The sequence below is a fragment of the Ranitomeya variabilis genome, chromosome 2 (assembly GCF_051348905.1).
Source record: "Ranitomeya variabilis isolate aRanVar5 chromosome 2, aRanVar5.hap1, whole genome shotgun sequence".
NCBI lineage: Eukaryota > Metazoa > Chordata > Amphibia > Anura > Dendrobatidae > Ranitomeya > Ranitomeya variabilis.
In genome coordinates, this window is record NC_135233.1 from 681,662,411 (window position 1) to 681,690,117 (window position 27,707).

At 42.3% G+C, this 27,707-nt stretch overlaps 1 protein-coding gene across 7 annotated transcripts in view; it reads right to left on the reverse strand.

Annotated features, from left to right (window-relative positions):
• EYA4 (EYA transcriptional coactivator and phosphatase 4) overlaps window positions 1–27,707 on the reverse strand; it is a 533,493-nt gene that overhangs the window by 136,147 nt on the left and 369,639 nt on the right. For all 7 annotated transcript variants that reach the window (XM_077289339.1, XM_077289336.1, XM_077289340.1 and 4 more), the window contains one exon: window positions 10,777–10,913. In XM_077289339.1, the coding sequence (XP_077145454.1) occupies window positions 10,777–10,913 (137 nt within the window). The remainder of the gene's footprint in view (window positions 1–10,776; window positions 10,914–27,707) is intronic.

Consider the following 27,707-nt stretch of genomic DNA (forward strand, 5'->3'; position numbering starts at 1 on the left):
GATTATGTGTGGTAATGTGGTGGGGGCGGGATTATGTGTGGTAATGTGGTGGGGGGCGGGATTGTGTGTGGTAATGTGGTGGGGGAGAGATTATCTGTGATAATGTGGTGGGGGGTGGGATTATGTGTGGTAATGTGGTGGGGCAGGATTATCTGTAGTAATGTGGTGGGGTGGGATAATGTGCGGTAATGTGATGGGGTATGGGATTATCTGTGGTAATGTGGTGGGGGGCGGGATTATCTGTGGTAATGTGGTGGGGGGTGGGATTATGTGGTGATGGGGTGAGGGGGCAGGATTATGTGTGGTGACTGGGTGGGGGAGCGGGATTATGTGTGTTGATGTGTTGGAGGCGGGATTATGTGTGGGGATGTGTTGGGGGTGGGATTATGTGTGGTGCTGTGGTGGGGGGGTGGGATTATGTGTGGTGATGTGGTGGGGGGCGGGATTATGTGTGGTGATGTGGTGGGCGGGTGGGATTATGTGCGGTGATGTGGTGGGGGGCAGGATTATGTGTGGCAATGTGGTAAGGGGGTGGATTATGTGTGGTGATGTGGTTGGGGTGGGATTATGTGTGGTAATGTGGTGGGGGGCTGGATTATGTGTGGTAATATGGTGGGGGGCAGGATTATCTGTAGTAATGTGGTGGGGGGCGGCATTATGTGTGGTAATGGGGGGGATTATGTGTGGTAATGTGTTGGGGGCGGGATTATGTGTGGTAATGTGGTGGGGGCGAGATTATCTGTGGTAATGTAGTGGGGGGCGGGATTATGTGTGGTAATGTGGTGGGGGTGGGATTATCTGTACTAATGTGGTGGGGGGCGGGATTATCTGTGGTAATGTGGTGGGGGGGCAGGATTATGTGTGGTAATGTGGTGGGGGGCGGGATTATGTGTAGTAATGTGGTGGGGGGTGGGATATTGTGTAGTGATGTGATGGGGTGGCGGGATTATGTGTGGCAAGTGGTGGGGGGGCGGGATTATGTGTAGTAATGTGGTGGGGGGTGGGATAATGTGTAGTGATGTGGTGGGGGGGCGGGATTACGTGTGGCAATGTGGTGGGGGGCGGGATTATGTGTGGTAATGTGGTGGGGGGGCGGGATTATCTGTGGTAATGTGATGGGGGTGGGCTTATGTGTGGTAATGTGGTGGGGGGCGGGATTATCTGTGGTATTGTGGTGGGGGGTGGGAATATGTGTAGTAATGTGGTGGGGTGGCGGGATTATGTGTGGTGATGTGGTGGGGGGCGGGATTATGTGTGGTAATGGGGTGGGGGGCGGGATTATGAGTGGTGATGTGTTGGGGCGGGATTGTGTGGTGATGTGTTGGGGGGTGGGATTTGTGGGGGGGCGGGATTGTGTGCGGCAATGGGGTGGGGGGCGGGATTGTGTGTGGTGATGGGGTGGGGGGCGGAGCTACTGTGCAGGGGGCGGGATTAGCAAGTAATCACGATGCCTCATATATATATATACGGTATATGTAAAATTTTATAAAAAAGGTTAAGTTTTGGCATACCTATTTTAATAGCACAATTTAATAAGCGTACGCTTCACAATAAAACTGTTGGTTGGCTGCTGCTGCAAGTTCCTTTCCATGCGTGTACCTATCATTCTGGGTTACATATTCTTTTGTCATTGGGTTAATATGTTTTTTTTTAAATATTTAAAACATTATGCACACATTTAAATTTTCGTCTACCAATTTTAATATTCCAATTTGTTATTGGTACATCCCAGAGCTATACTGTGATCTTTGTCAGCATTTCATGATGACTTCCTGTCATTTGTTGTTATGTTTTTGTTTTTGAACTGTGTGAATTAATCTGCTTAAACATAAATCTGAAAATAAATTAATACACTAAATTGAGATTTAACTGTGCAGGCCTGTTCAAATTGTGAAATTGAAGACACATATGTGGACACTGAAATTAAAGGCAGGCTACTGTTGCATTAGCCCTTTTTGGCCATCATGTGTATTCTGGCTAGCACTCTTCTTTGATTCCACATTTTTGCAGGGTTGGATTAGTGTGGTTAACCCCTTCACCCCCAAGGGTGGTTTGCACGTTAATGACCGGGCCAATTTTTACAATTCTGACCACTGTCCCTTTATGAGGTTATAACTCTGGAACGCTTCAACGGATCTTGGCGATTCTGACATTCTTTTCTCGTGACATATTGTACTTCATGATAGTGGTAAAATTTCTTCGATATAACTTGCATTTATTTGTGAAAAAAACGAATATTTGGCGAAAATTTTGAAAATTTCGCAATTTTCCAAATTTGAATTTTTATGCCCTTAAATCACAGACATATGTCACGCAAAATACTTAATAAGTAACATTTCCCACATGTCTACTTTACATCAGCACAATTTTGGAACCAAAATTTTTTTTTGTGACGGAGTTATAAGGCTTAAAAGTTGACCAGCAATTTCTCATTTTTACAACACCATTTTTTTTTAGGGACCACATCTCATTTGAAGTCATTTTGAGGGGTCTATATGATAGAAAGTACCCAAGTGTGACACCATTCTAAAAACTGCACCCCTCAAGGTACTCAAAACCACTTTCAAGAAGTTTATTAACCCTTCAGGTGTTTCACAGGAATTTTTGGAATGTTTAAATAAAAATGAACATTTAACTTTTTTTCACACAAAATTTATTTCAGCCCCAATTTGTTTTATTTTACCAAGGGTAACAGGAGAAAATAGACCCCAAAATTTGTTGTACAATTTGTCCTAAGTACGCTGATACCCCATATGTCGGGGTAAACCACTGTTTGGGCGCATGGCAGAGCTCGGAAGGAAAGGGGCGCCATTTGACTTTTCAATGCAAAATTGACTGGAATTGAGATGTGACGCCATGTTGCATTTGGAGAGCCCCTGATGTGCCTAAACATTGAAACCCCCCACAAGTGACACCATTTTGGAAAGTAGACCCCTTAAGGAACTTATCTAGATGTGTGTTGAGCACTTTGACCCAACAAGTGCTTCACAGAAGTTTATAATGCAGAGCCGTAAAAATAAAAAAACATATTTTTTCACAAAAATGATCTTTTCGCCCCCATTTTTTTATTTCCCCAAGGGTAAGAGAAGAAATTAGACCACAAAAGTTGTTGTGCAATTTGTCCTGAGTACGACGATACCCCATATGTGGGGATAAACCACTGTTTGGGCGCATAGCAGAGCTCGGAAGGGAAGGAGCGCTATTTTACTTTTCAATGCAAAATTGACTGGAATTAAGATGGGATGCCATGTTGCGTTTGGAGAGCCCTTGATGTGCCTAAACATTAAAAACCCCCACAAGTGACACCATTTTGGAAAGTAGACCCCCTAAGGAACTTATCTAGATGTGTTTTGAGAGCTTTGAACCCCCAAGTGTTTCACTACAGTTTATAACGCAGAGCCGTGAAAATAAAAATTCTTTTTTTTTTCACAAAAATGATTTTTTAGCCCCCAGTTTTGTATTTTCACAAGGGTATCAGGATAAATTGGACCCCAAAAGTTGTTGTACAATTTGTCCTGAGTACGCTGATACCCCACATGTGGTGGGGAACCACTGTTTGGGCGCATGACAGAGCTCGGAAGGGAAGGAGCGCCATTTGGAATGCAGACTTAAATGGATTGGTCTGCAGGCGTCACGTTGCATTTGCAGAGCCCCTGATGTACCCAAACAGTACAAACCCCCCACAAGTGACCCCATATCGGAAACTAGACCCCCCAAGGAACTTATCTAGATGTGTTGTGAGAACTTTGAACCCCCAAGTGTTTCACTACAGTTTACAACGCAGAGCCGTGAAAATAAAAAATCTTTTTTTTCCCACAAAACTTATTTTTTGGCCCCCAGTTTTGTATTTTCCCAAGGGTAGCAGGAGAAATTGGACCCCAAAAGATGATGTCCAATTTGTCATGAGTACGCTGATGCCCCATATGTTGGGGTGAACCCCTGTTTGGGCACACGGGAGAGCTCTGAAGGGAAGGAGCACTGTTTTCCTTTTTCAACGCAGAATTGGCTGGAATTCAGATCGGATGCCATGTCCCGTTTGGAGAGCCCCTGATGTGCCTAAACAGTGGAAACCCCCCAATTATAACTGAAACCCTAATCCAAACTCACCCCTTACCCTAATCCCAACAGTAACCCTAACCACTCCTCTAACCCAGACACACCCAACCCTATTCCCAACCGTAAATGTAATCCAAACCCTAACCCTATATTTAGCCCCAACCCTAACTGTAGCCCCAACCCTTGCCCCAACCCTTGCCCCAACCCTAGCCCTAACCCTAGCCCTAAGCCTAGCAATAACCCTAGCCCTATCACTAGCCCTATCGCTAGCCCTAACACTAGCCGTAACACTAACCCTAACCCTAGCCCTAACCCTAGCCCTAACCCTAGCCCCAACCCTAGCCCCAACCCTAACCCTAGCCCTAACCCTAGCCCTAACCCTAGCCCCAACCCTAGCCCTAACCCTAACCCTAACCCTAGCCCTAATGCTTGCCCTCACCCTAACCCTAACCCTAGCCCTAACTCTAGTCCTAACTCTAGCCCTAACCCTAACCCTAACCCTAATGGGAAAATGGAAATAAATACATTTTTTAATTTTTTTATTTTTCCCTAACTAAGGGGGTGATGAAGGGGGGTTTGATTTACTTTTATAGTGGGTTTTTTAGCGGATTTTTATGATTGGCAGCCGTCACACACTGAAAGACGCTTTTCATTGCAAAAAAAATTTTTTGCGTTACCACATTTTGAGAGCTATAATTTTTCCATATTTGAGTCCACAGAGTCATGTGAGATCTTGTTTTTTGCGGGACGAGTTGACGTTTTTATTGGTAACATTTTCGGACACGTGACATTTTTTGATCGCTTTTTATTCCGATTTTTGTGAGGCAGAGTGATCAAAAACCAGCTATTCATGAATTTCTTTTGGGGGAGGCGTTTATACCGTTCCACATTTGGTAAAATTGATAAAGCAGTTTTATTCGTCGGGTCAGTACGATTACAGCGATATCTCATTTATATCATTTTTTTATGTTTTGGCGCTTTTATACGATAAAAACTATTTTATAGAAAAAATAATTATTTTGGTATCGCTTTATTCTCAGGACTATAACTTTTTAATTTTTTTGCTGATGATGCTGTGTGGCAGCTCGTTTTTTGCGGGACAAGATGACGTTTTCAGCGGTACCATGTTTATTTATATCAGTCTTTTTGATCGCGTGTTATTCCACTTTTTGTTCGGCGGTATGATAATAAAGCGTTGTTTTTTGCCTCGTTTTTTTTTTTTTTTCTTACGGTGTTTACTGAAGGGGTTAACTAGTGGGGCATTTTTATAGGTTGGGTCGTTACGGACGCGGCGATACTAAATATGTGTACTTTTATTGTTTTGTTTTTTTTATTTAGCTAAAGAAATGTATTTATGGGAATAATAAATATATATTTTTTTTCTTTATTTAGGATTTTTTTTTTTTTTTACACACGTGGAGAATTTTTTTTTTACTTTTTTACCTTGTCCCAGGGGGGGACATTACAGATCATTGATGTGACAGTGTGCACAGCACTCTGTCAGATCGACGATCTGCTGTGCAGGGCTGCAGGCTTACCAAGCGCCTGCTCTGAGCAGGCACTCGGTAAGCCACCTCCCTCCCTGCAGGACCCGGATGCCGCGGCCATCTTGGATCCGGGACCTGCGGTGAGGAGGGAGGTAGGAGACCCTCGGAGCAACGCGATCACATCGCGTTGCTCCGGGGGTCTCAGGGAAGCCCGCAGGGAGCCCCCTCCCTGCGCGATGCTTCCCTATACCGCCGGCACACCGCGATCATGTTTGATCGCGGTGTGCCGGGGGTTAATGTGCCAGGGGCGGTCCGTGACCGCTCCTGGCACATAGTGCCGGATGTCAGCTGCGATATGCAGCTGACACCCGGCCGCGATCGACCGCGCTCCCCCCGTGAGCGCCGCCGATCGGTGATGACGTACTATCCCATCGGTGGTCATACGGGCCCACCCCACCTCGATGGGATAGTACGTCCGATGTCAGGAAGGGGTTAAATATTTAGTAAATTACGTTATTCTTATGTCCAAATATATATTACAAGAAAAAGTGGAACTGGCCATCAATGTAGTTGCCTGAGGAAAAAAAAATACAACAGCAAAAAATGTAGGAGCTACAGTACCACCTGCACTGCTAGTAGAAACCGTCCAAGCACTTGTAGTACCAAATGCAGGTCACACTTGGCATTTATTGCCTCCAGCAAGTGTACTAGTGGGAAGGAAGCAATGAGAATGTATGTCACTTCACTCAGTCACAGCAGGATGAAGTAGCCTCTGACAGCAACACCATCAGCATTGGTTAAATCCAGTCGCTGCCAAAGCAGTTAAAATTTGACTGTAGGGGTACTGTTTCTCAGATCCTCATAGATATTGATGACCACTACTAAAGATGTTAGTCCTGGACAACCTCTTTAAAACTTGACCAGATCCAGGTTCGTTGGTGATCATCAGATCTAATCTATCAGTTAAGTTTTGTTCAGCCATAATTTTGTCAAAGAGAAATATGGACATGGGAGATGTGAACTGGGATTGTGTTGAACTGTCTCAAGAAGTACAGTTCCTGCTACTTGAGGAAGAAGGAAAAGTTGCACAATGATGCTAGATATAATTGCTTTGATTTCATCCCTATCAAGGCAGCAAATATACAGGACAAAACTAGCTAATCTGTCAAATTTAATAAAGATTCATTCTTGTAAATATATCACACTAATTAATGAATCAGTTTAAACATTTGCTACTTCTATTAACATTTTGTGTGTCTGTTTACAAAGATATTATGTTGATAACATCCTTAATATGTTGTATGGAGCTTTTTGAGGTGGTGTTGATTTGTGACCCCTCACCAACTGCGATTTATAGTCGCCAGCTGTTATCTAAAAGCTTAGATGGACCCAGCCAGTCCATATAAAGCATAGATGGCCATTCATTTTTTTCATTGGAAGTGAAACATATAGCAGTGAAAATCTGTTAAGCTGAAGATTGCATGAAGTAGACCCCTAGAAATTAGCTGATCATTGTAGCAATTGTGATTAGACCAAGGATTGTCTTTAAACTAAAACACTTGGCTAGGTATGTTTACGTCCAAACGTACTGCCCTTTATACATGTGAATACAGTGGAAAGGTACTGACTGACCAACTGTATTAAAGTGTATTAACTGTCTAAGAATGCAACTGCTTTAGTACACAGACCACATTAAGTTCCACTACTATTTTAGGGCAGCAAGTGTTAAAAATAGTGTTTGCTTTAGCGCATAACCACATCAAGTGTTCCTCTTCGGCCACTTTAAATGCTGGGATGTGTGACATTTGTTGGCTAAGTAAAGCATGTCAACCAGTCAGAATTTTCCTTTTAAGAATCAAATCGCTTTATAATTCTAACTCTTAAAGTCTATATGAAAAATGAAAGTTGAGACGAGAAGGTTCCTGTTTTAAATACATGTATCTTCAATGTGGCCAAGATACAGGATACACATGTAATATATAATTAGGTTACTAGTACATTACACTGTCTGCATTTGTTTTTAATATTATACTTTTATTATATTATTTACATTACTTTGCATTTGGAACAATATTGGCAAGTTTTCTGCAAGTTGCCAAATATATGGAACTGTCCTTTCAATGCTTGTTCTGATTATTAAGTCACATTATGCATTTTGGCAACTTTTTTCTTCCATGTGTATTAAAAGTAAGAACATGCAGCTGTATGGGATATGGGACTGAGTTTCTGTTCGCCATTCGGCTACCTCTTTGTTTACTTTGTGAACAGCTACACTTGGGAAGACATTTCAATTACTAAATGGTCCTTTCAAGGTCACAAAGTAAGTTTTGTAAAAATTGAGTAGAATTTCTATTTAATTTGCAACAAATAGTAAGCAGTGTTTGTTGCACAGCATTTATAATGAGGCAGTTGTATTATATACCACTTGGTGCTGTTGAAACAGTAACTAATATTTCATTTTTTAAAATGCTTTTCTTCTGCATGGAACGTTATGTTTCCCCAGTCTATTTGCCTGTATTCAGCTGCATTGATATCAAAACATTCTGATTTGGAGAACAGATTATGGCAGTGAAAGATTCAGCATCTGACTTCTCCACTCTATGAGTGCTGTGCTTTTCAGAACCATCTTGTCCAAGGGTGTCACGTCCCACTGGAAGATCTGGACTTTTAGACAGTCACGTGAATCACAGGTCTTCTTTAGAGATGGTGTGATTCATGTCCTATTTTAAATGGATTTGGTTTCCTTTTGTACTGGAAGGGTTAAGGAATCTTTCCATGCTGGCTGAGACCATAGAGCTTGATTGTTCTCAGCTGCAATTGCTTATCATTTATTCCCTCTAGATATACTGGCTCTGGGTGGTTAGTCCATGCTGGTAAAAAATTAATTTTCCTGTGCTGAGTGCTAAAGCTAAGTGGTTGGAGTAGAGTTGTTGTAGTAGATTTCTGTGGTCTGCTGTAGTATGTATGTATTTTATCTCCTGGTCGCTATTCCCATTTAGTTTATCCCTCCCTGCCCCTATTTTTCCTCTCTCTTGTTAGCACTTTTGTATGAAAGGTTTTCTGCTATCCCTGTTTTGTCTTTGTGTCTTGTTTACCTCACTTTTCTGTCCCATGCCTCTTGGGGCAGGGAGGGGATAAATAAGGGTAGCATAGCCAAGTTGGAGACCCAGGCCTCTCTACTTTCAAGAGTACCCCAGGACAGGAATAGTTAGGGTCCCAGTTCCAGGGACAGCTTAAGGCCCCTCTCTATTAGCAAAGACTGTCACAGCATGACACATCTCCAGCTGCTTAAACCCAGAGTTCTGATTCTTTCATCTTCCATACTCCAAATGAGTACAGCCAAAGACAGTCAACTAGACTGCAAAAGCAAGGGTGCAGAAGCCATTTACATACATTTTTTTACAGGAATCAAGACCAATCCAATAAAATAATTTGCAAAAGTTTTATAACTTTCCATTCTGGTCAAAATGATAAAAAACAAAGTTTAATTACTTTTCGTATGAGTGGAGGCTGAGAGTTCTCGGTGCTCTAATACAATAAACATGACCTACTTGAGGACTGGATTTTAGTTACAGTGTTCCAGACCATATCATTCAATCAGTGGATATTATAATTTACCATGGTTAATAAAATATATAGGAGAACTAACATAAATATTGGATTTGCATACAGATATAGCTAATGTCTTGTTAATGAGGTACTCTGTGAAAATTGTGCTGCAGCATCTAAGCTCTTTGTGTAATGCAGATCCTCATCATACAAAGATACATCAGTTAGTGCTACATTGCTACATAAGTATAATCTAACACAAGGTTAAAAATATCAATTTATTGACTCAGGATCAGTTAAACTTGCTATTTTATTAGTGTATCTCCAGTATTTATAAGCTACCTGAAGAAGCCATGAACTGCAAGGCTACGTGTACACGTTATGTATTTGGTGGAATAATTTCTGCATGTCTTGGCAGAAAAAATGCATCTTGCCATGTTTTTGACACATTTTTTTTTACATTTGCTTTTGTTGCAGATTTTTTTTCCACTAACTATTATAGGTGAAATTTGCAAAAAAAAATACTGGAAGAAAGGATATGCTGCAGACTTAAATCTGCTCCAAATCTACAAGTCACAAATAAGCAACATGTGCATGAGACTTCTGGATTCTGTTTTGTGACAAATCTGCACTGAAAAAAAACAAGACAAAAAAACAACAGAAACGCAACGTGGGCGCACAGTCTAAAAGTTCAATTTGGAAGGAAAGTGCAGGAAGAAAAATATTAACTAATAAGCTGAACAAAACATAAATAAAAAGTGGAGATAAGAAAAAGTTATATTCTAAGTTCTGGGTATAAAGGATCGGGGATGAACAGGTTTCAGAAAATGTTATCTTAAATATTTGTAAGGAGGCTCACAAGTTTTTGATTTATCAAAAATTAATCTTACCTTCCTGAAGAGGGATTCTCCAGGAACGCGGCAGCAAAATTGTAAATGACAAAATTCTAAACTAGAGAGGTCTAAGTTGGGTGGCTTTCAAATGGAATAGGATGTCACTTTTAAAAAAAAATATTCTGTAACCTCTAGAATAGAATCAGACTAATTTTGGGCAGGGGTTGAATAGCATGTTGACTACAACTTGAGAGCATAGGGGTAAATACCCAAAGAGTTTTAGTTTGGGTTCCATATTCCAGAATATCATCACTTTATACTATCCTTTGGTATTGTACGGTAAGGGTGAGTAACTGAAAGAAATATACCTACTGGTGCGCTCAATGTGATGTGAGAAGACTGACTAGAAAGGGTGCTTTATTTGTAGAATTTTTTTATAAGAAGCACGGCACACTTCCACATCTACTAAATCAGTAACTCCCTTTTAAATGAACTCCTACATTCAATGAAACACAGGACAGTTATTTTGGCTCAAAACCTCTAATACCAAACAACTCAAATGCACGTGTAAATCCATATTCAATAGTATCTGGGACAGTAGCCAGTACAGAATCTTCATAGCTGAAAGTAAACTTGGAATTTTCTAAATGTTGGCAACAACGGTCTATAAAAATAAATATGTACAACTAAAAAATAACCTATTCCTTATTCTTGAGCCAGACAGCAAATACCCTGACTACAGACTTAAAGACCTGACCAGGGACAGTTGTTTGACAGCCATGCTCATACACCTCAAAACAGAAACTTCATAAGCAATAGAAATTTCAGTGTATTCATAAATACTTTCTTACTTCCAAATCGCTGTCAGGTGGAGGTGACGGATTATTTTTTCTTCCTCTTCCCCGAGACTTTGACCCAGCACTTCTACACGTCCTGTCATCAAGATCTTTGATAGGCGTTGAGGGACTCTGTACTGTGTCAAAATCCCCTAGAAAAAAATGGAAACATATTTTAGATAAAACAAACAGTAATAATAATTAATAAATAATAATAATTTTTATTTATATAGCGCCAACATATTCCGCAGCGCTTTACAAATTATAGAGGGGACTTGTAAAGACAATAGACATTACAGCATAACAGAAATCACAGTTCAAAATAGACACCAGGAGGAATGAGGGCCCTGCTCGCAAGCTTACAAACTATGAGGAAAACGGGAGACACGAGAGGTGGATGGTAACAATTGCTTTAGTTATTTGGACCAGCCATAGTGTAAGGCTCGGGTATTCATGTAAAGCTGCATGAACCAGTTAACTGCCTAAGTATGTTGCAGTACAGACACAGAGGGCTATTAACTGTATAAAGTGTATGAGAACATGAAGCGAGGAGCCTGATTATGGTTTAAGTTTTTTGTTTTTTTTTAATGGGCCACACAGGGATAGTTAGGTTAATGCATTGAGGCGGTAGGCCAATCTGAACAAATGAGTTTTTAGGGCACGCTTAAAACTGAGGGGATTGGGGATTAATCGTATTAACCTGGGTAGTGCATTCCAAAGAATCGGCGTAGCACGTGTAAAGTCTTGGAGACGGGAGTGGGAGGTTCTGATTATTGAGGATGCTAACCTGATGTCATTAGTGGAGCGGAGGGCATGGGTAGGGTGGTAGACTGAGTCCAGAGAGGAGATGTAGGGTTGTGCTGAGCCATGGAGAGCTTTGTGGATCTTTGTAGTAGTTTTGTACTGGATTCTGGAGTGGATGGGTAGCCAATGTAATGAGTACTATAGTTCCCCCTCTTGTGATATGCCAACTAATATACAGTACATGATAAACTAATATGATTTTATTTAAGGACTTTCATATTGATGACCTAACCATAGGATAGTCAATCATATCTTATCAGTAGGGGAACGGCCTCGAAACCCCCACCCAATCATCTGAGAACAGGGGTTTCAGCACAAAGGAACCAGAATAGCTTCACATATTTTGTTGTGGCCTTTAATGGTATTGCAGCTCACTTTCATTTCATATACTATCTGATTTTGCTATTGTACCGATGATATTTTAGCTAAATGTTGATTCATTGAACAATGTATTCATAAATATAGAAATGTGCTATATTAAGGAGTAGAAAATGAATCCAAGTCTGGAGACATAACATAACAGCAGCACTAAGGACATTCTCAAGATTACAATGAACAATGGAGAAGATATAAAAAAAGTAGTTTGTCATATGAAGATATAAATATTTAGGGAATTCAGGGATACATGTTTTAAGAATGTAAAATGTTGACCTTGTAAAGACCCAGAAAGATTTTTTTTTACTCTTTATTGTACAGTTTACTTTATCAAGAAACATTTTTTGTGTTAGGGCTGGTGGAACACACCGAGTAAATATGGAGATAGTATAGGTGCGTTCGCAGCCCAGGGTCCAACGTGCAGGAGTGGAACCTGCTGCTAGTAAATGGCGGCACTATATGGCGGTACTACGCCTGAATAGACATGGGTTCCATCACCCGGTCTGTATAGAAGTGAACTCTGTTGCTTCACAGAGTCGCCGGGATTAAAGGTAACACTGTGCTTTGTTAACCTCACAGAGGATCACAGCTCACTAATGGAGCAGGTAGCATACAGTGGTCACTCAGTCAGCAACAGCACACAAACAACTCCTCTCTGGAGGTGCCAGAATTCTAGTGGCTATACACCAGCCCTAAATTCACAAACACAAACTCCTCTCTGGAGATGCCGGAATTCTAGTGGCTATACAGCCGACCCTGAGCACATGCTGACACAGACCACAAAGTAGCTCCACTGCGGCTGAAGAACAATGGGAGACCGCAGCGGAGGTGGCTCGAGATTCCCCCTGTGCAGCGGCGGGAACTCAACACCTAACATTTTGTTACTTCTGGTAGAGGCCTCAGGCTCAAAAAGAACTACCTTGGAAATACTTGACACAAGCAGATTCGGTTTGGCAGATTCTAGAGCAACATCATCCCTCAGCTTTTAATTCCAGTAAAGGGATCTGGACTTATAATGGGGTCCTCTGGATTGCTTCCATGGAAAGGTTGCTAGTGAGAGGAACAAACCAGAGGCAAGGGATCGTCATGCTGGGTCAATGCTAAGAATGTCACATTGGGGACAAAATCAAGAGGAAAGCGGATAGTCAAAATACAAGCCAAGGTCAGACAACGGGATATACAAAATCACACATGAGCAAGGTGTCAGAGACCAGGTTTCTAGCGGAAGATTAACTAATAGCTGTCAGCTGAGACTGTCTGCTGGGATTTATATAGAAGGGAGTCCCATACATGGCTCTATGCAGAGCATTAATTATATACCAGCTCACTGCTGCAAAACACAAGTGTATAGGAATGGGAGAACAAGTCTAAGCATCGTAAAAGGTAAACACCAACACTCTGCTGGCATCCAGCAGTAACACTAGTGTTCGTGCAGTGACTCATAGCAACCAGGGAAGGAATTAGAGAAGTACATTCAGACGTCGATGTGACATATAAAAGTCTATATGTTCTAACCTAATAGATGAATTTGCATTGTAAATCATTATTTTCATAGGATACCTTAGTTTCTCCATCATATTCTATGTTTTTTTTACGCCAACCCCATCTTTCACCATGTAACAAGAGCAAGCATGTCCTGGTATTTATAATTCTGTATTTTTTCATATATATGTATATATATATATATTTTATATCTATATCTATCTATCTATCTATCTATCTATATATATATATATATATATATATATATATATATATATATATATATATATATATATACACACACACACACACACACACACACACACACACACAGCTCTGGCAAAAATTAAAATTAAGAGACCACCACATGAAAACCCTGCCATGGGCAGCCCAATCTCCAGACTTGAACCCCAAGAATAACTGCTTAAATTTTTGCACCAGAAGCAGTGTGAAAGACTGGTGGAAAGCATGCCTAGACGCATGAAAGCTGTGATTAAAAATCATGGTTATTCCACAAAATTTTGATATCTGAACTCTTTGGTAACACCATTTAAGGCATATAGAATCTTTCCACAAACAGCGCAGGTTCTCATAGTCTGAGAGGCTCTTCACTATCACAGCGCTGCAAGGTCCCTTCCAACCAACCGGATTATTCAACATCCAGGACAGATCATCACTGCTGCATGACGTGAACAGGTAAGGAAGCCATTTAGGCTATCCTTTCCTATATTGTCAAACATTTTTTAATTATCCTTGTGAGCGCATCTCCGATTTGATTATATGGCTAGATATATTATATTTTTATCAATCTGATTCCAGGTTTACCCACCAGAATTCTGAAGCTTTCTAGTTGTCTGAAAACCTGGCAGTCAATTCCACCTTCTATAGGGATGAGTAAATCATTATGTTCTAGTATTTATATATTATTACTATTGAAACAGTTTTTTAAATATTTGAAATCTCAAACTTTACTTTACTATGCTATTACTTTCCTCTTAATAGACCAAAACCAAAAGAAAGAACCTTCACTCAAAGACCAAAAAGTTGTAGAAAAATATACAATTGTTTATTAGAGACAAACATACACAGAAATAAAATCATGATAGAGACCACCAGTGCAGAAACAACGGTGGGACCCACACGGGCCTGACCTCAATACAAGCATATACACAGCAGTAATACAAAAATAATCTACAGCCTGAGATAGTGTATATATATATATATAAATATATATATATATATATATATATATATATATATATATATATATATACATATATCATAAAAGAGCTACATGTGAGATATGTAATTACGTACAATAAAATGCTGATGTGCAATAGTGCAATGAATGCTACTATATTGTGCTAATGTGCACTAGTGCAATAAATACTGTTACACATAATAAGCTCAGAAACATAACAACCTAGGCTGAGGTAAATAACCAGAAGACATATTGTAAGTATATACTTGGCACAAATGTGCAATACAATGTGTAAGTATAGTTACCAAGAGGATGAACCCGGGGACCCACCACACCCGACGCGCGTTTTGCACGGAAACCTACTGTAAAGCTGAAATTTCGGAATCAATAAAATATTAAAATGTAAACTAACCTCTTATCTACTCATAGACGTATAGAAAACATTTCAGGTTTTATGTTTGTGTGTTTTATTATTTGGTTTGTTCATAACACAAAACTAAAGAAGTCATAATGACTTTAGTGCAGGCACAATTGGTGTATTAAGTGTTGTTGGTCTTACATCATTTCAGTTAATGCCTGGCATAGTTGGTTGCATATGGCTGCTTGGAATATAGCCCATAACACTATGTTTCTATGTGCTAATCAAAATATGCCAGACACTACACCCAACAAAATGTACATTTACTATATGCTAGGAATAATTTACTAGGTCACGTTGTTTATACATGTTTTCTCCCATAATAAAATGCAGTTTCATCCTGTTCTGCAGTGCAATAGGGTTTTACAATTGCACAGTGCACTTTAAATGTGCCTCGGTGACTCTGTACGAAACACTGCACAGCGTCCTACTTAAAAACAAACATGACGTTCTTACATGCAAATCCCAGTTTCACTTTTTAAATGGCATGTGGGAAAAATTAGAAAATCCTTTCTCGTATATAAATAGAAATAGAAAGGAACCAGGAGCAGTGAATTCATACGTATATTTAATGGGGTTTTTTGTTTGGGGACTAAATACCGATTGACTTGAGAAATTTACAATAACCTTTGTGTTTTTCTGAATGGCAGAATCCCTCATTTCTGCATTCCCCAGCTGTCCATAAATCCATTTCCTCTCCTATAATCAAGACTCCAAGATTTTTACAATCCCTTTGACCACTTCTGGCATCATTTTTTTTTTTATAGTTTTCAAACATATACTGATCACACTTTACCACATCTGCTTCTTGGGCTGTTGGAAAAAAAGCAAATCATTACAAGCCAAAAGGGCATTATAGAAGAGGCAGCTGTTCTGTACCATTTCTGTTGTGACGCTGCCTAACACAGCATTGCGGACCACTGGATAAAGCAGAATCTTACAAAAAAAATTAGGGCACTTTTTTTCAAGTGAAAAGATCAAACTAGAATATTATGTACTGACAAATATTTTTTTTGTAAGGCAGGATTAGTGCAATGCCTTAAAATTTACAGGAAAGATAAATATCTTGGTACCGTGTTAGCCAGTAGATAGAAAAATATTTAGAACTGAGAGTCCTCAGTGGTTGATACCTTTTAATGGCTAACTGGATATATGGTAACAAATTGCAAGCTTTCGAGACTACTCAGGTCTCTTCATCAGGCACAGACTAAAGCAAATTCTGAAGAATCACATATTTATACACAACACGTCACAGAACTGTCATTATGGGAGCGTGATAAGTGATAAATAGTTGTGTCCATAAATATTGGAAAGTTCCTAGATTAGGAGTGAATGTTTTGTTGTCCTCTGATTGGGGTCTGGTTCTGTTATGATGACCCCACATGGTCTGAAGTGCAAGTTCCTTAATTGATGTAAAAAGACATAAATCCATGCAAATGTATTCTCTTACTAAAATTGCTAATGTGCAAATATAAATTATTGCTTTCTGGGAATGGAAAATTACTTTAAAAATTCCCTACTGTTCCCCAACTACACTATCAAATGGCTAGTCTACATTTTTTTTACTTCCTGATGTCGATTCAAGAGCCACTAGTGCACCCTGGATACTCAAATGAAGAAACACCAGAGCAGGAGTAATAGGCTGCGGTCACTGCCACAGCCTTTTCCCACTCCCTGAAAAGAAGAATCATCAGTGACACTGTTTTCAGGGGCAGGGCTAGTCCCCACTCTGTCTTTACAGTGTGCAATGTGCACAGTGACAGCACCCGCTCTCTTGTCAACTCAAATCTGAAGTAATGAGCCAGCAACACAGCTGTGTTACAATACCTGGTGTGCAGGAAATCAGCAATGCCCCTGAAGGTTACATCACTGTTCTCTGCTGGGTATTGTAAGACCAATGTCTTGCCAGCTCATTACTTCAGATCTAAGCAGACAAAAGAGTGGGCACTGTCACTGTGCACATCTCACAGTGCACATTGTAAAGAAAGAACATCACTGACAATGCTTCATTTCAGGGAGGGGGCAGGCAACAAGCTGTAACATACTCTGCCTTCAGCGCTGATGACTCTTAGGGAACCGTGGAGAATTTTTAAAGTAAGTATAACAGAAAATAGCTTAGATTAATGGCATCAAATAGATAGTGATTTAGATTAAATTTACTTCCTCCTTCAGACCACCCGTTTAAACTCTGACAAGCCGAATGCCCATGTCTAAGGAGAAGTCAGGGACTACATATATAAAAGCTGCATAGTCACCTTTAGGCTTTACCATATGTTTTCTGTAGCCTTGATGCTACAAAAATGACATTTGCAAAAATGATTTGATCTAGTAGTGAACAAGTGGCACAATTTCATGGTTACACAGCTTAATGTTATGATCTGGTGACCTTGGAGCCGCATGAAACTTTCTCTGGAGTCGGTGGAACCTGTACTGACCACAAATCCTGAACTAACACCGCAACTAGAAGTAGCCGTGGGGTGTGCCTAACAAACCCTATACACCTCGACACAGCCGGAGGACTAAATACCCCTATAGATGGAAAAAGGAATGCTACCTTGCCTCAGAGCAGACCCCCAAAGGATAGGCAGCCCCCCACGAATAATGACTGTGAGTAGGAGAAGAATAGACACACGCAGGTAGAAAACAGGACTTAGCAAAAGAGGCCACTCTAGCTAAATAGGAAAGGATAGGACAGATTACTAGGTGGTCAGTATTAAAACCCTTCCAAAAATATCCACAGCAGATAATACAAAAAGTTCCACAATCTAACTAAAGACATGGAATGTATATCTGCCACTCCAGAGAATCCAACAAGACTGAGAAAATACTGACACAATCTAAGCTGGACAAGAAAACACAAAGAATAGCACTGAATTGTGAAGCACACAACATGTGTGCCACAGGAAAAAAAAAACAGACACTTATCTTTGCTGATTTGGCAGAAAGGCAAGAGGAACCAGGCAGAGGTCCTACACCTCCCAACAACAATTGACAACTGGCAAGGACTAATGAATCCTGCACGCCTAAATACCCCAGTCAGAACTGCAATCAGCAGATACACCTGACCAAGACTGCAACTCAGGGGCAACTGCATTACCACCTACAACCACCGGAGGGAGCCCAAAAGCAGAATTCACAACAGCTTAACTAGAAGGTAATTTTAAATAGGACCAGTAAAAAAGTGTTTTCGCAGTACATAGTAATTGCACAATATTGTTATGAGTCATTCAATCTAAAGTTCTTTAAATGCTAAAATTACAAAGAACTTGTAAAACAAGCAATTTTGCAACTTAATTGATGTTAAAAAACAAAAAAAACTTCTCCGCTATCAAGAATGGAGTGGAGGGATTTTTCATTTTATTGTGTACTACATATTGTCTATAGTCTTTAATTAAGTAGCACAGTGATTGCAAGTTCATTACTATATAGCTTGTAAACGGTAGTCTGAACCTGGCCAAATTTCTGGATCTTGGCCAGATATGGTGCCCCTGATCTCCTCTCTCTTGCTGCAGAGGGAAAACTGTAGTCCAGACCAGCAGCGTGACCATGCTGCTGGTCCAAAAGGTCAATCAAACATAAGGGCACCTCCACTGGCTCTTTTGTACAAAAAAAACCCCGATGCTAAATTACTTTAAGCAATGTACAATATTTATATATAGAACAAATACACAGATCCATATGTCAACCATTTATTGTATTTTTAACAATACTTAGCAAACTATAGAAAAGACTATGTATTTTATCTGGGAGATGTTTGTGCATCGCACATATAAATTAGTGCTGTAGCTGTAGAACAATGTTCAGTCTTCCTAGCACTAATATTCTTGGGGTTGTGCCCAGCCACTTTGTAAGTGAACCTCAACTGTTGTGCCCTTCACTTCACTATTTCTTTCTTCAGAACCAACTTTATTTCATTAAGCTAATCTCTAATTCAGAATGAGCAGCTGTCCTCTTGAACGCAAGGTATGCATCTATTTTAGAATTGCAGAGGTCAGCACTGCATGGTTTTTGAACAACTGGACTTTTAACTGTCTGGTTTTCCTAATACTGATTTGCATTAACCTTTTGTAAGCATGAATGTGTGTTCAGATATTTCCTCAGAAATATTACCGTACATGGTTTACAATCTTTCTGCCAGTGGGAAAAAATTTTTTAATCTCTTTAGAATTTTTCAACATATATATGAATCAAAGTTTTGTATGTTGTATGCATAAAATAATAAAATAAAATTAATGAAAAACTTGATTTCAACTGTAAAAGCTTGTGTCCCAAAATCTCTATCCAAACAGTATAGTAAATTTGTATATATATATACCGTATATACTCGAGTATAAGCCGACCCGAGTATAAGCCAACCCCCCTAATTTTGCCACAAAAAACTGGGAAAACTTAGTGACTCGAGTATAAGCCTAGGGTGGAAAATGCAGCAGGTACCGGTGAATTTCAAAATTAAAAATAGATACTCCATACCGTTCATTATGGCCCCATACATGCTCCACATAAAGCTGTGCCACATATAATGCTCTGCACCGTTCATTATGGCCCCATAGATGCTCCACATAAAGCTGTGCCATATATACAATGCTCTGCACCATTGCCCCATAGATACTCCACATAAAGCTGTGCCATATATACAATGCTCTGCACCGTTGCCCCATAGCTGTGCCATATATATAATGCTCTGCACCGTTGCCCCATAGCTGTGCCATATATATAATGCTCTGCACCGTTGCCCCATAGCTGTGCCATATATATAATGCTCTGCACCGTTGCCCCATAGCTGTGCCATATAGTGCTCTGCACCATTGCCCCATAGCTGTGCCATATATATAATGCTCTGCACCGTTGCCCCATAGCTGTGCCATATATATAATGCTCTGCACCATTGCCCCATAGCTGTGCCATATAATGCTCTGCACCATTGCCCCATAGCTGTGCCATATAGTGCTCTGCACCGTTGCCCCATAGCTGTGCCATATAGTGCTCTGCACCATTGTCCCATAGCTGTGCCATATAGTGCTCTGCACCATTGCCCCATAGCTGTGCCATATAGTGCTCTGCACCGTCCATTATTGCCCCATAGCTGTGCCATATAGTGCTCTGCACCATTGCCCCATAGCTGTGCCATATAGTGCTTTGCACCATTGCCCCATAGCTGTGCCATATAGTGCTCTGCACCGTTGCCCCATAGCTGTGCCATATAGTGCTCTGCACCATTGCCCCATAGCTGTGCCATATAGTGCTCTGCACCGTTGCCCCATAACTGTGCCATATAGTGCTCTGCACCATTGCCCCATAGCTGTGCCATATAGTGCTCTGCACCGTTGCCCCATAGCTGTGCCATATAGTGCTCTGCACCGTCCATTATTGCCCCATAGCTGCTGCTGCTGCAATAAAAAAAAAAAAAAACACATACTCACCTCTCTTGCTTGCAGCTCCTCGGCGCCATCTTCCCGGCGTCTCTCCGCACTGACTGATCAGGCAGAGGGCGGCGCGCACACTATATGCGTCATCGCGCCCTCTGCCTGAACAGTCAGTGCGGAGAGAGAGAGACGCCGGGAAGATGGAGACAGCGCCCGGCGTGTGGAACGAGGACAGGTGAATATGTCATACTTACCTGCTCCCGGCGTCCCGCTCCTTCCCCCTGCCTGTCTTCGGTGCCGCAGCCTCTTTCTCTATCAGCGGTCACCGGCACCGCTTCATTAGAGAAATGAATAGGTGGCTCCGCCCCTATGGGAGGCAGAGCCGCCTATTCATTTCTCTAATGAGCGGTCCCACGTGACCGCTCAGGGGAAGAGGCTGTGGCACCGAAGACAGTGTGACAGGCAGGGGGAGCGTCAGGATCGCCGGGACTAGGTAAGTATATGACAGTGCTCACCCGCCGACTCCACCACCGATCATGACTCGAGTATAAGCCGAGAGGGGCACTTTCAGCCCAAAAATTTGGGCTGAAAATCTCGGCTTATACTCGAGTATGTCCGGTATATATATATATATATATATATATATATATATATATATATATACACATATATTGTAGGGGTTCACTCGCTCAGGTGCGTTGGAGGAAACAGGAGGCACATTCTCTTTAATGTTCATGTGGGTTTATTTGCTCCATAAACCAGCAAGGCAGCAACAAAAAGGAAAACAGTCCGTATATCAGGCCGACATGGCATCGAAGTCCATAGCCTGAAACCACACCCAGGCACCTGTCACATGATTAGACATGTGGTTCTGACATCACCACAGGTCCTGAAACAAACATAGATAGGCATGGTTATGCCCCTTACCCAGGGGTGAGGTATATGGGTAGCCAGACCCTCCCATCTCTCATAGCTACCCGTAACCCAGACCCAAATATACCAAACAATTCCTCATTGCTTTATGTGCATTAAAGAAAACACTCCGGGTTACATCACAGCGACAAACCTTCTCTGTGATACATACCTCCCGTCGACTATACAACCTTTAGCCACGCTACATACCTCCCCCCTCTGCCTAAAGCCATGGGGCTTGGCACTTGTCCTAAACCGACTAGAGACCCCTCTCAGTCGTCCCTGACAGTCAAACCGTCTGTCAAAGTCAGGGCCTGGCACTGAACCCTTACGTCGGTATTTGTCAACCCTTTCCGTCACATCCTTTGATAACGATGACCCCTTGTCATCTCGTCTGCTACAGGATCTCCCGCTTAGGTCACTGAGCCCTGAACTAACTGAGGAGTCGCTATTTCTAGCTCTTCCATCTGACCACCTTCGGTTCTCTCTCAGTTGTTGATCTCTCCTATTGTCTTTCTTCGGAGAGCAGCTCTTCCCTTTATCTCTATATACTCTGTTAGCTTGAGGACTTCGAGTGTTTAGAGAACCTCTTTGCCTCTCTGGCAGCTGTTTATTAACTTGCAGTCTCTCAAATCTCAGCTGCTCTACCTCCCTTAGGTATGCCATGCGATATTCCAGGAGCATGCGCATATTCCTAAGACTCTCTCTGGATCCGACAACCAAGAAGGGAACCATCCCATCTTCACCCATGACCTGGACCTCTTCATCAGCCAGTATCCTCAGTCTCTTCAGACCGGATTTATCCACCATCTCCTGCATCACTCACCCAAGTTTCCCAATAACTTTCTCCACCAGAACTTTGGGTACTTGGACTGTGTCCTCTACTAAGCCCAGCCGACTAAGAGCTTTCCTTTCACGCTCCAAACGTCGAACGGCTTCATCATTCTTCAAAATGATCTTCTGCTTTGTACGGAGGCAGTGTAGGTGCATATCCCTCAGGACAGCCACCCGCTTCACTGTGACTTCCCTAGTCGACAGTATCACCAACTGTTTAGTCTCTGGTGCCCAGTGCACACTACATGCTTTTACTGCCTTTCTAAATGCTTCATGCACACCTTCACCGGTACAGGCTTCTTGCACCTCTTTGGGTACATCAATCACGGTCTTGAAGAGCGGGGTCTCATCTTCACGGACATCTGCCACAACCGGGTGACTGTCTTGTTCCACCTTTAGCACAAACTCTTCCCCAGTCTTTTCTTCTGCTTGAGCCTTCGCCAAGATGGGCATTGGCAACTCCTCTGTCAGGCAGCGACGCTCATCCTCTCTCTGGAGAAGCTCCTGCTGATTCTTCTCTTGGGCCTCTCTGAGCACCTCCATATCTTTCATTATGGCCCTATTCATGGTTTGACACGCTGATGGAAGTCTCTGAGCTCAGAGACTTCCTTCTCCAGCTCATCCACTCTGTGCTCAATCGCCAGTCTCAGGACCCTTTCTTGCTTGACTGTCTCTTTAAGCAGCTCTATCTCATGGTCCTGCTCTCTTTTGGCCAGCACATGTCGCACCACCAGTTCTTTAATTAAACTTTCAGACGGGGTCTCTTGCCCACTCACACTCTGCCTCTTCAGAGTTCCACCTGTTTCTGCATCCACCTCTATGGTCTCTCCTGGGCTCTTGGCAACTTCAGAGTTCTCCATATCTTCAGCATCAGGTACTCTGGAGCCTTCATACTGAGCCACTTCAGCCTTCCCGGGCATTGCAGATATGGGACTACCACAGGTCTGTTTTAATTCCAGCCCTACCTCTGTGCTGGGATTTGTCAGAGATAAAGTGACCTCCTTATCAAGGACAATAACATTATCTGCACCTGACCCTGTCTCTTCCTCATCATCTCTCTTCTCAGAGGGTGTAACTTGTCCCGCCTTTCTGCGGCCCCCGCGACGAGATGAAGATCTGTGATTTTTACTTGGCTCCTCCTTACTGCACTCTTTTCCCTTTGCGCTCGAGTCACAGTCGGGATAGGAGTCACCGCCTCTCACCCTTTCATCCTGGAACAGCAAGTCCCCACTTAAACAGGTGTCAGACCCACACTTTCTTCCAGTCACCCGTAACTCTGGACTATTGACATTAGGTGGCACTGCTTTCTCTTTACACATCCCATTAACAGGAATCCCCACAACCTGCTGCTGTAGTGGGGCTTCAATATGACCATTCCGTCTCTCCTCTGAACAACCCTACACTGTGTCAACTTCCCATTTGTCTTCAAAGATCACAAAGTCCCGGTCCCTCTCAAATGGGTAGAACAAGTCTGGTGTTATACCGCCATCTTGGCACTTTACATTTTTGGACATATCAATAATCACTCTGTCCACAGTATAGTCAACAGTGACCCCATGAATGCAGCGAACATTGACCTTTTTCTCGGTTAGACAGAGAACGAGAGGAGTTCCCGTCAGAGTCACCTGACTCTTTGAGTCCAGCAGTCCAGATACTCCTTCACAGTGTAACATAACAGTACACACCTGTGGGCTGTCATCAAATGGGAAGTCTATGCCGCACTCGGAATACACAAAACACAAACATTGTTGTTCCCCTTTTGAAAGCTCCACCCCTTTTTGGGTCACCACCCACTTGTGGGCTACCGCCCCCTTGTGGACCATTTTCTCCTTTAGGGCCACCACCCCTTTTAGGGACTCCACCCCCTTTTGAGACGCAGCCCTTTTTGGCCAACCATAATTATTTGGGCACTGCTCCATTTTTTGGGACTCCACCCCCTTTTAGGGACACCACCCCACTCTGGGGTACACCCTGTGGACTTCCCACAGCACTCTCAGGCCCCAGTTCGCCCAGCACACCAATGTGACTCTGGCCCTTTAAGATTCCGCACACTCTAAAGCAGCAATGTCCTTTTTTTTTTTCCTCTTTTCTCTCTTTGCTGCAACCGCGCTGCACAGCTCAACCGCAGACTTCGTGGACCCGCCGATCCACAGCAAGCCGCTTGTCACCTTCGTGGACCCGCCGATCCACAGCAAGCCGCTTGTCACCTTCGTGACCCCACCGAGCCACAGCAAGCTGACTCTCAGGAAAAAAAAACAGCCTATCACTGACCCCGGTCAGAACACCACAGACTCCGGTCTGTTACGCACCCGGCTTTACACACAGCCCAAACATAGTTTTTCACTGACCCCGGTCAGTACAATACACAGTTTTCAGACCATCACCCGTTGGCAACTTCATGGGTTCCTGGACACCCCTCGGCCTCAGAGGTGCCCAGACACAACAGTTTTCTCACTGACCCCGGTCAGTATTTACACACGGTTTTCAAGACCGTTACTCGTCATTGCTGCACAGGTTCCTGGGACCCTCTTCTCCTCGAAGGTATTCCACCAATAACAATTCTCACTGACCCCGGTCAGTATTTACTCACGGTTTTCAAGACCATCCACTCTTCTGGCTCAGACCAGCCAGCGCTGCAACATGTGCTCTTCGGATCTTTGCCCGCATCCGAAACACCAATTGTAGGGGTTCACTCACTCAGGTGCATTGGAGGAAGCAGGAGGCACATTCTCTTTAATGTCCATGTGGGTTTATTTGCTCCATAAACCAGCAAGGCAGCAACAAAAAGGAAAACAGTCCGTATATCAGGCCGACATAGCATCAAAGTCCGTAGAAGAGCTCCGCTCTCTCAGGTCTGTAGGCACACAGACTGTGCCATGTCCAGCACGCAGGCCCAGTCCTGGAGCCTTAACACACTGTGGAGGCTTTCTCCTCCACACACACAGACTCCTGTCTGTAGTGTCCTGCCTGGACACAGGGATCTCTGTCCACACTCACAGATTCCCAAACACTCACCAGCATGTGCCAAACACACCTCCATTATTTAGCCTGAAACCACACCCAGGCACCTGTCACATGATTAGACATGTGGTTCTGACATCACCACAGGTCCTGAAACAAAAATAGATAGGAATAGATAGGCATGGTTATGCCCCTTACCCAGGGGTGATGTATATGGGTAGCCAGACCCTCTCATCTCTCATAGCTACCCGTAACCCGGACCCAAATATACCAAACAATTCCTCATTGCTTTATGTGCGTTAAAGAAAACACTCCGGGTTACATCACAGCAACAAACCTTCTCTGTGATACATACCTCCCGTTGACTATACAACCTTTAGCCACGCTACAATATATATATATATATATATATATATATATATATATATATATATATATATATACACTCACCGGCCACTTTATTAGGTACACCATGCTAGTAACGGGTTGGACCCCTTTTGCCTTCAGAACTGCCTCAATTCTTCATGGCATAGATTCAACAAGGTGCTGGAAGCATTCCTCAGAGATTTTGGTCCATATTGACATGATGGCATCACACAGTTGCCGCAGATTTGTCGGCTGCACATCCCAAAGATGCTCCATACAAGGCAGGATGGATCCATGCTTTCATGTTGTTTACGCCAAATTCTGACCTTACCATCCGAATGTCGCAGCAGAAATCGAGACTCATCAGACCAAGCAACGTTTTTCCAATCTTCTACTGTCCAATTTCGATGAGCTTGTACAAATTGTAGCCTGAGTTTCCTGTTCTTAGCTGAAAGGAGTGGTACCCGGTGTGGTCTTCTGCTGCTGTAGCCCATCTGCCTCAAAGTTCGACGCACTGTGCGTTCAGAGATGCTCTTAGGCCTACCTTGGTTGTAACGGGTGGCGATTTGAGTCACTGTTGCCTTTCTATCAGCTCGAACCAGTCTGCCCATTCTCCTCTGACCTCTGGCATCAACAAGGCATTTCCGCCCACAGAACTGCCGCTCACTGGATTTTTTTTCTTTTTTGGACCATTCTCTGTAAACCCTAGAGATGGTTGTGCGTGAAAATCCCAGTAGATCAGCAGTTTCTGAAATACTCAGACCAGCCCTTCTGGCACCAACAACCATGCCACGTTCAAAGGCACTCAAATCACCTTTCTTCCCCATACTGATGCTCGGTTTGAACTGCAGGAGATTGTCTTGACCATGTCTACATGCCTAAATGCACTGAGTTGCCGCCATGTGATTGGCTGATTAGAAATTAAGTGTTAACAAGAAGTTGGACAGGTGTACCTAATAAAGTGGCCAGTGAGTGTATATATATATACATGCACTGATGTCTGTAGAACACTGTGGAAGTAAGTGGGTAAAAATAAATACACACTGTACAGTATGAACATAACTAATTGGGACAGAACTTTTAACATGACAATTCAGGTTTTTCATTCAGTTACATTGGTATATAACAATGGCACTGTCGTGCACTATCAGTTGTGAAGGAATTTCTCATTCTAAGGAGCTCACTGAATTCCACAATGATCTTGTGATAGGATTCCACCATGGTAGCACATCAGTTTGCAGAATGTATTCCCTCCTAAGTATTACAAGATCAACTTTGAGCTACATTATTGAAAAATGGAAGTGTTTGGGAACCGCAGAAAATTATTCACAAAGAGGCAGGCCTTGTAAAGCTACAGAGTGGGATTACAAAGTTCTGGGGTACATACTGCATAAAAATTGTCTCAATATCTGCAGAATTCCAAACCGCCTCCGACATTTACATCGGCACAAAATTTTGCAATGGGAGTTTAACGGCATTGCCAAGCAGCGGATGGAGTGGTCTAAAGTTCTCTGCCACTAGACTCTGGAGTAATGGAAATGTCTGCAAAATGACTCTGCAATCTGAAGAATTTAGGTTCAATGAATTCTAGGAGAACCTTATCTGCCTGACTGCATTGTGCAAACATTTGGTGGTGTAGGGATAATGCTGTGTAGTTGTTTTTTGGGATTGGCTTAGGACCGATGGTAGCAGTGAAGGAAAATCTACAACGCGCGTTGGGGCTGCTTCGCTCAGGTTCCAGCGTGGAAAATTATGTGTGAGTTTGCCTGGCATTACCCCTTGAGAGGACTTTGGTCCCCTCCAAATTAATGACTTGTTGTAGTACATGTGGTATGGCTTAGCCACTTTTGGTAGGGCAGACACTTTATTTATATGGATTTATTCCTATGTACTCGGCACCTTAAAGATTGATATCTATTCACTATATAATCCATTTAGCAGCTGCGCCACCACGTGTGTGAGTAACTGTGTGGGTTTAAATTTTTGCCTGGCCCTCCCTTCCACTTACAATTGCTGGCCCTGGGTGTTACACCTGTGAAGTTATGTCTTTTCATCTTGTTTATATGTGGTATTGTATACTGTTGTATGTCAAAAGTAAAATTGTATTTATATAATAAATTATTTGGATTTTATTTGGGACAATATCTCTCAATTTTTTTGTTCTCTTGTATTATCTAGTATCTTGAGAGTGTTCTGAGCCAAATTTGGCACCCCTATGATGGTTGTGGCA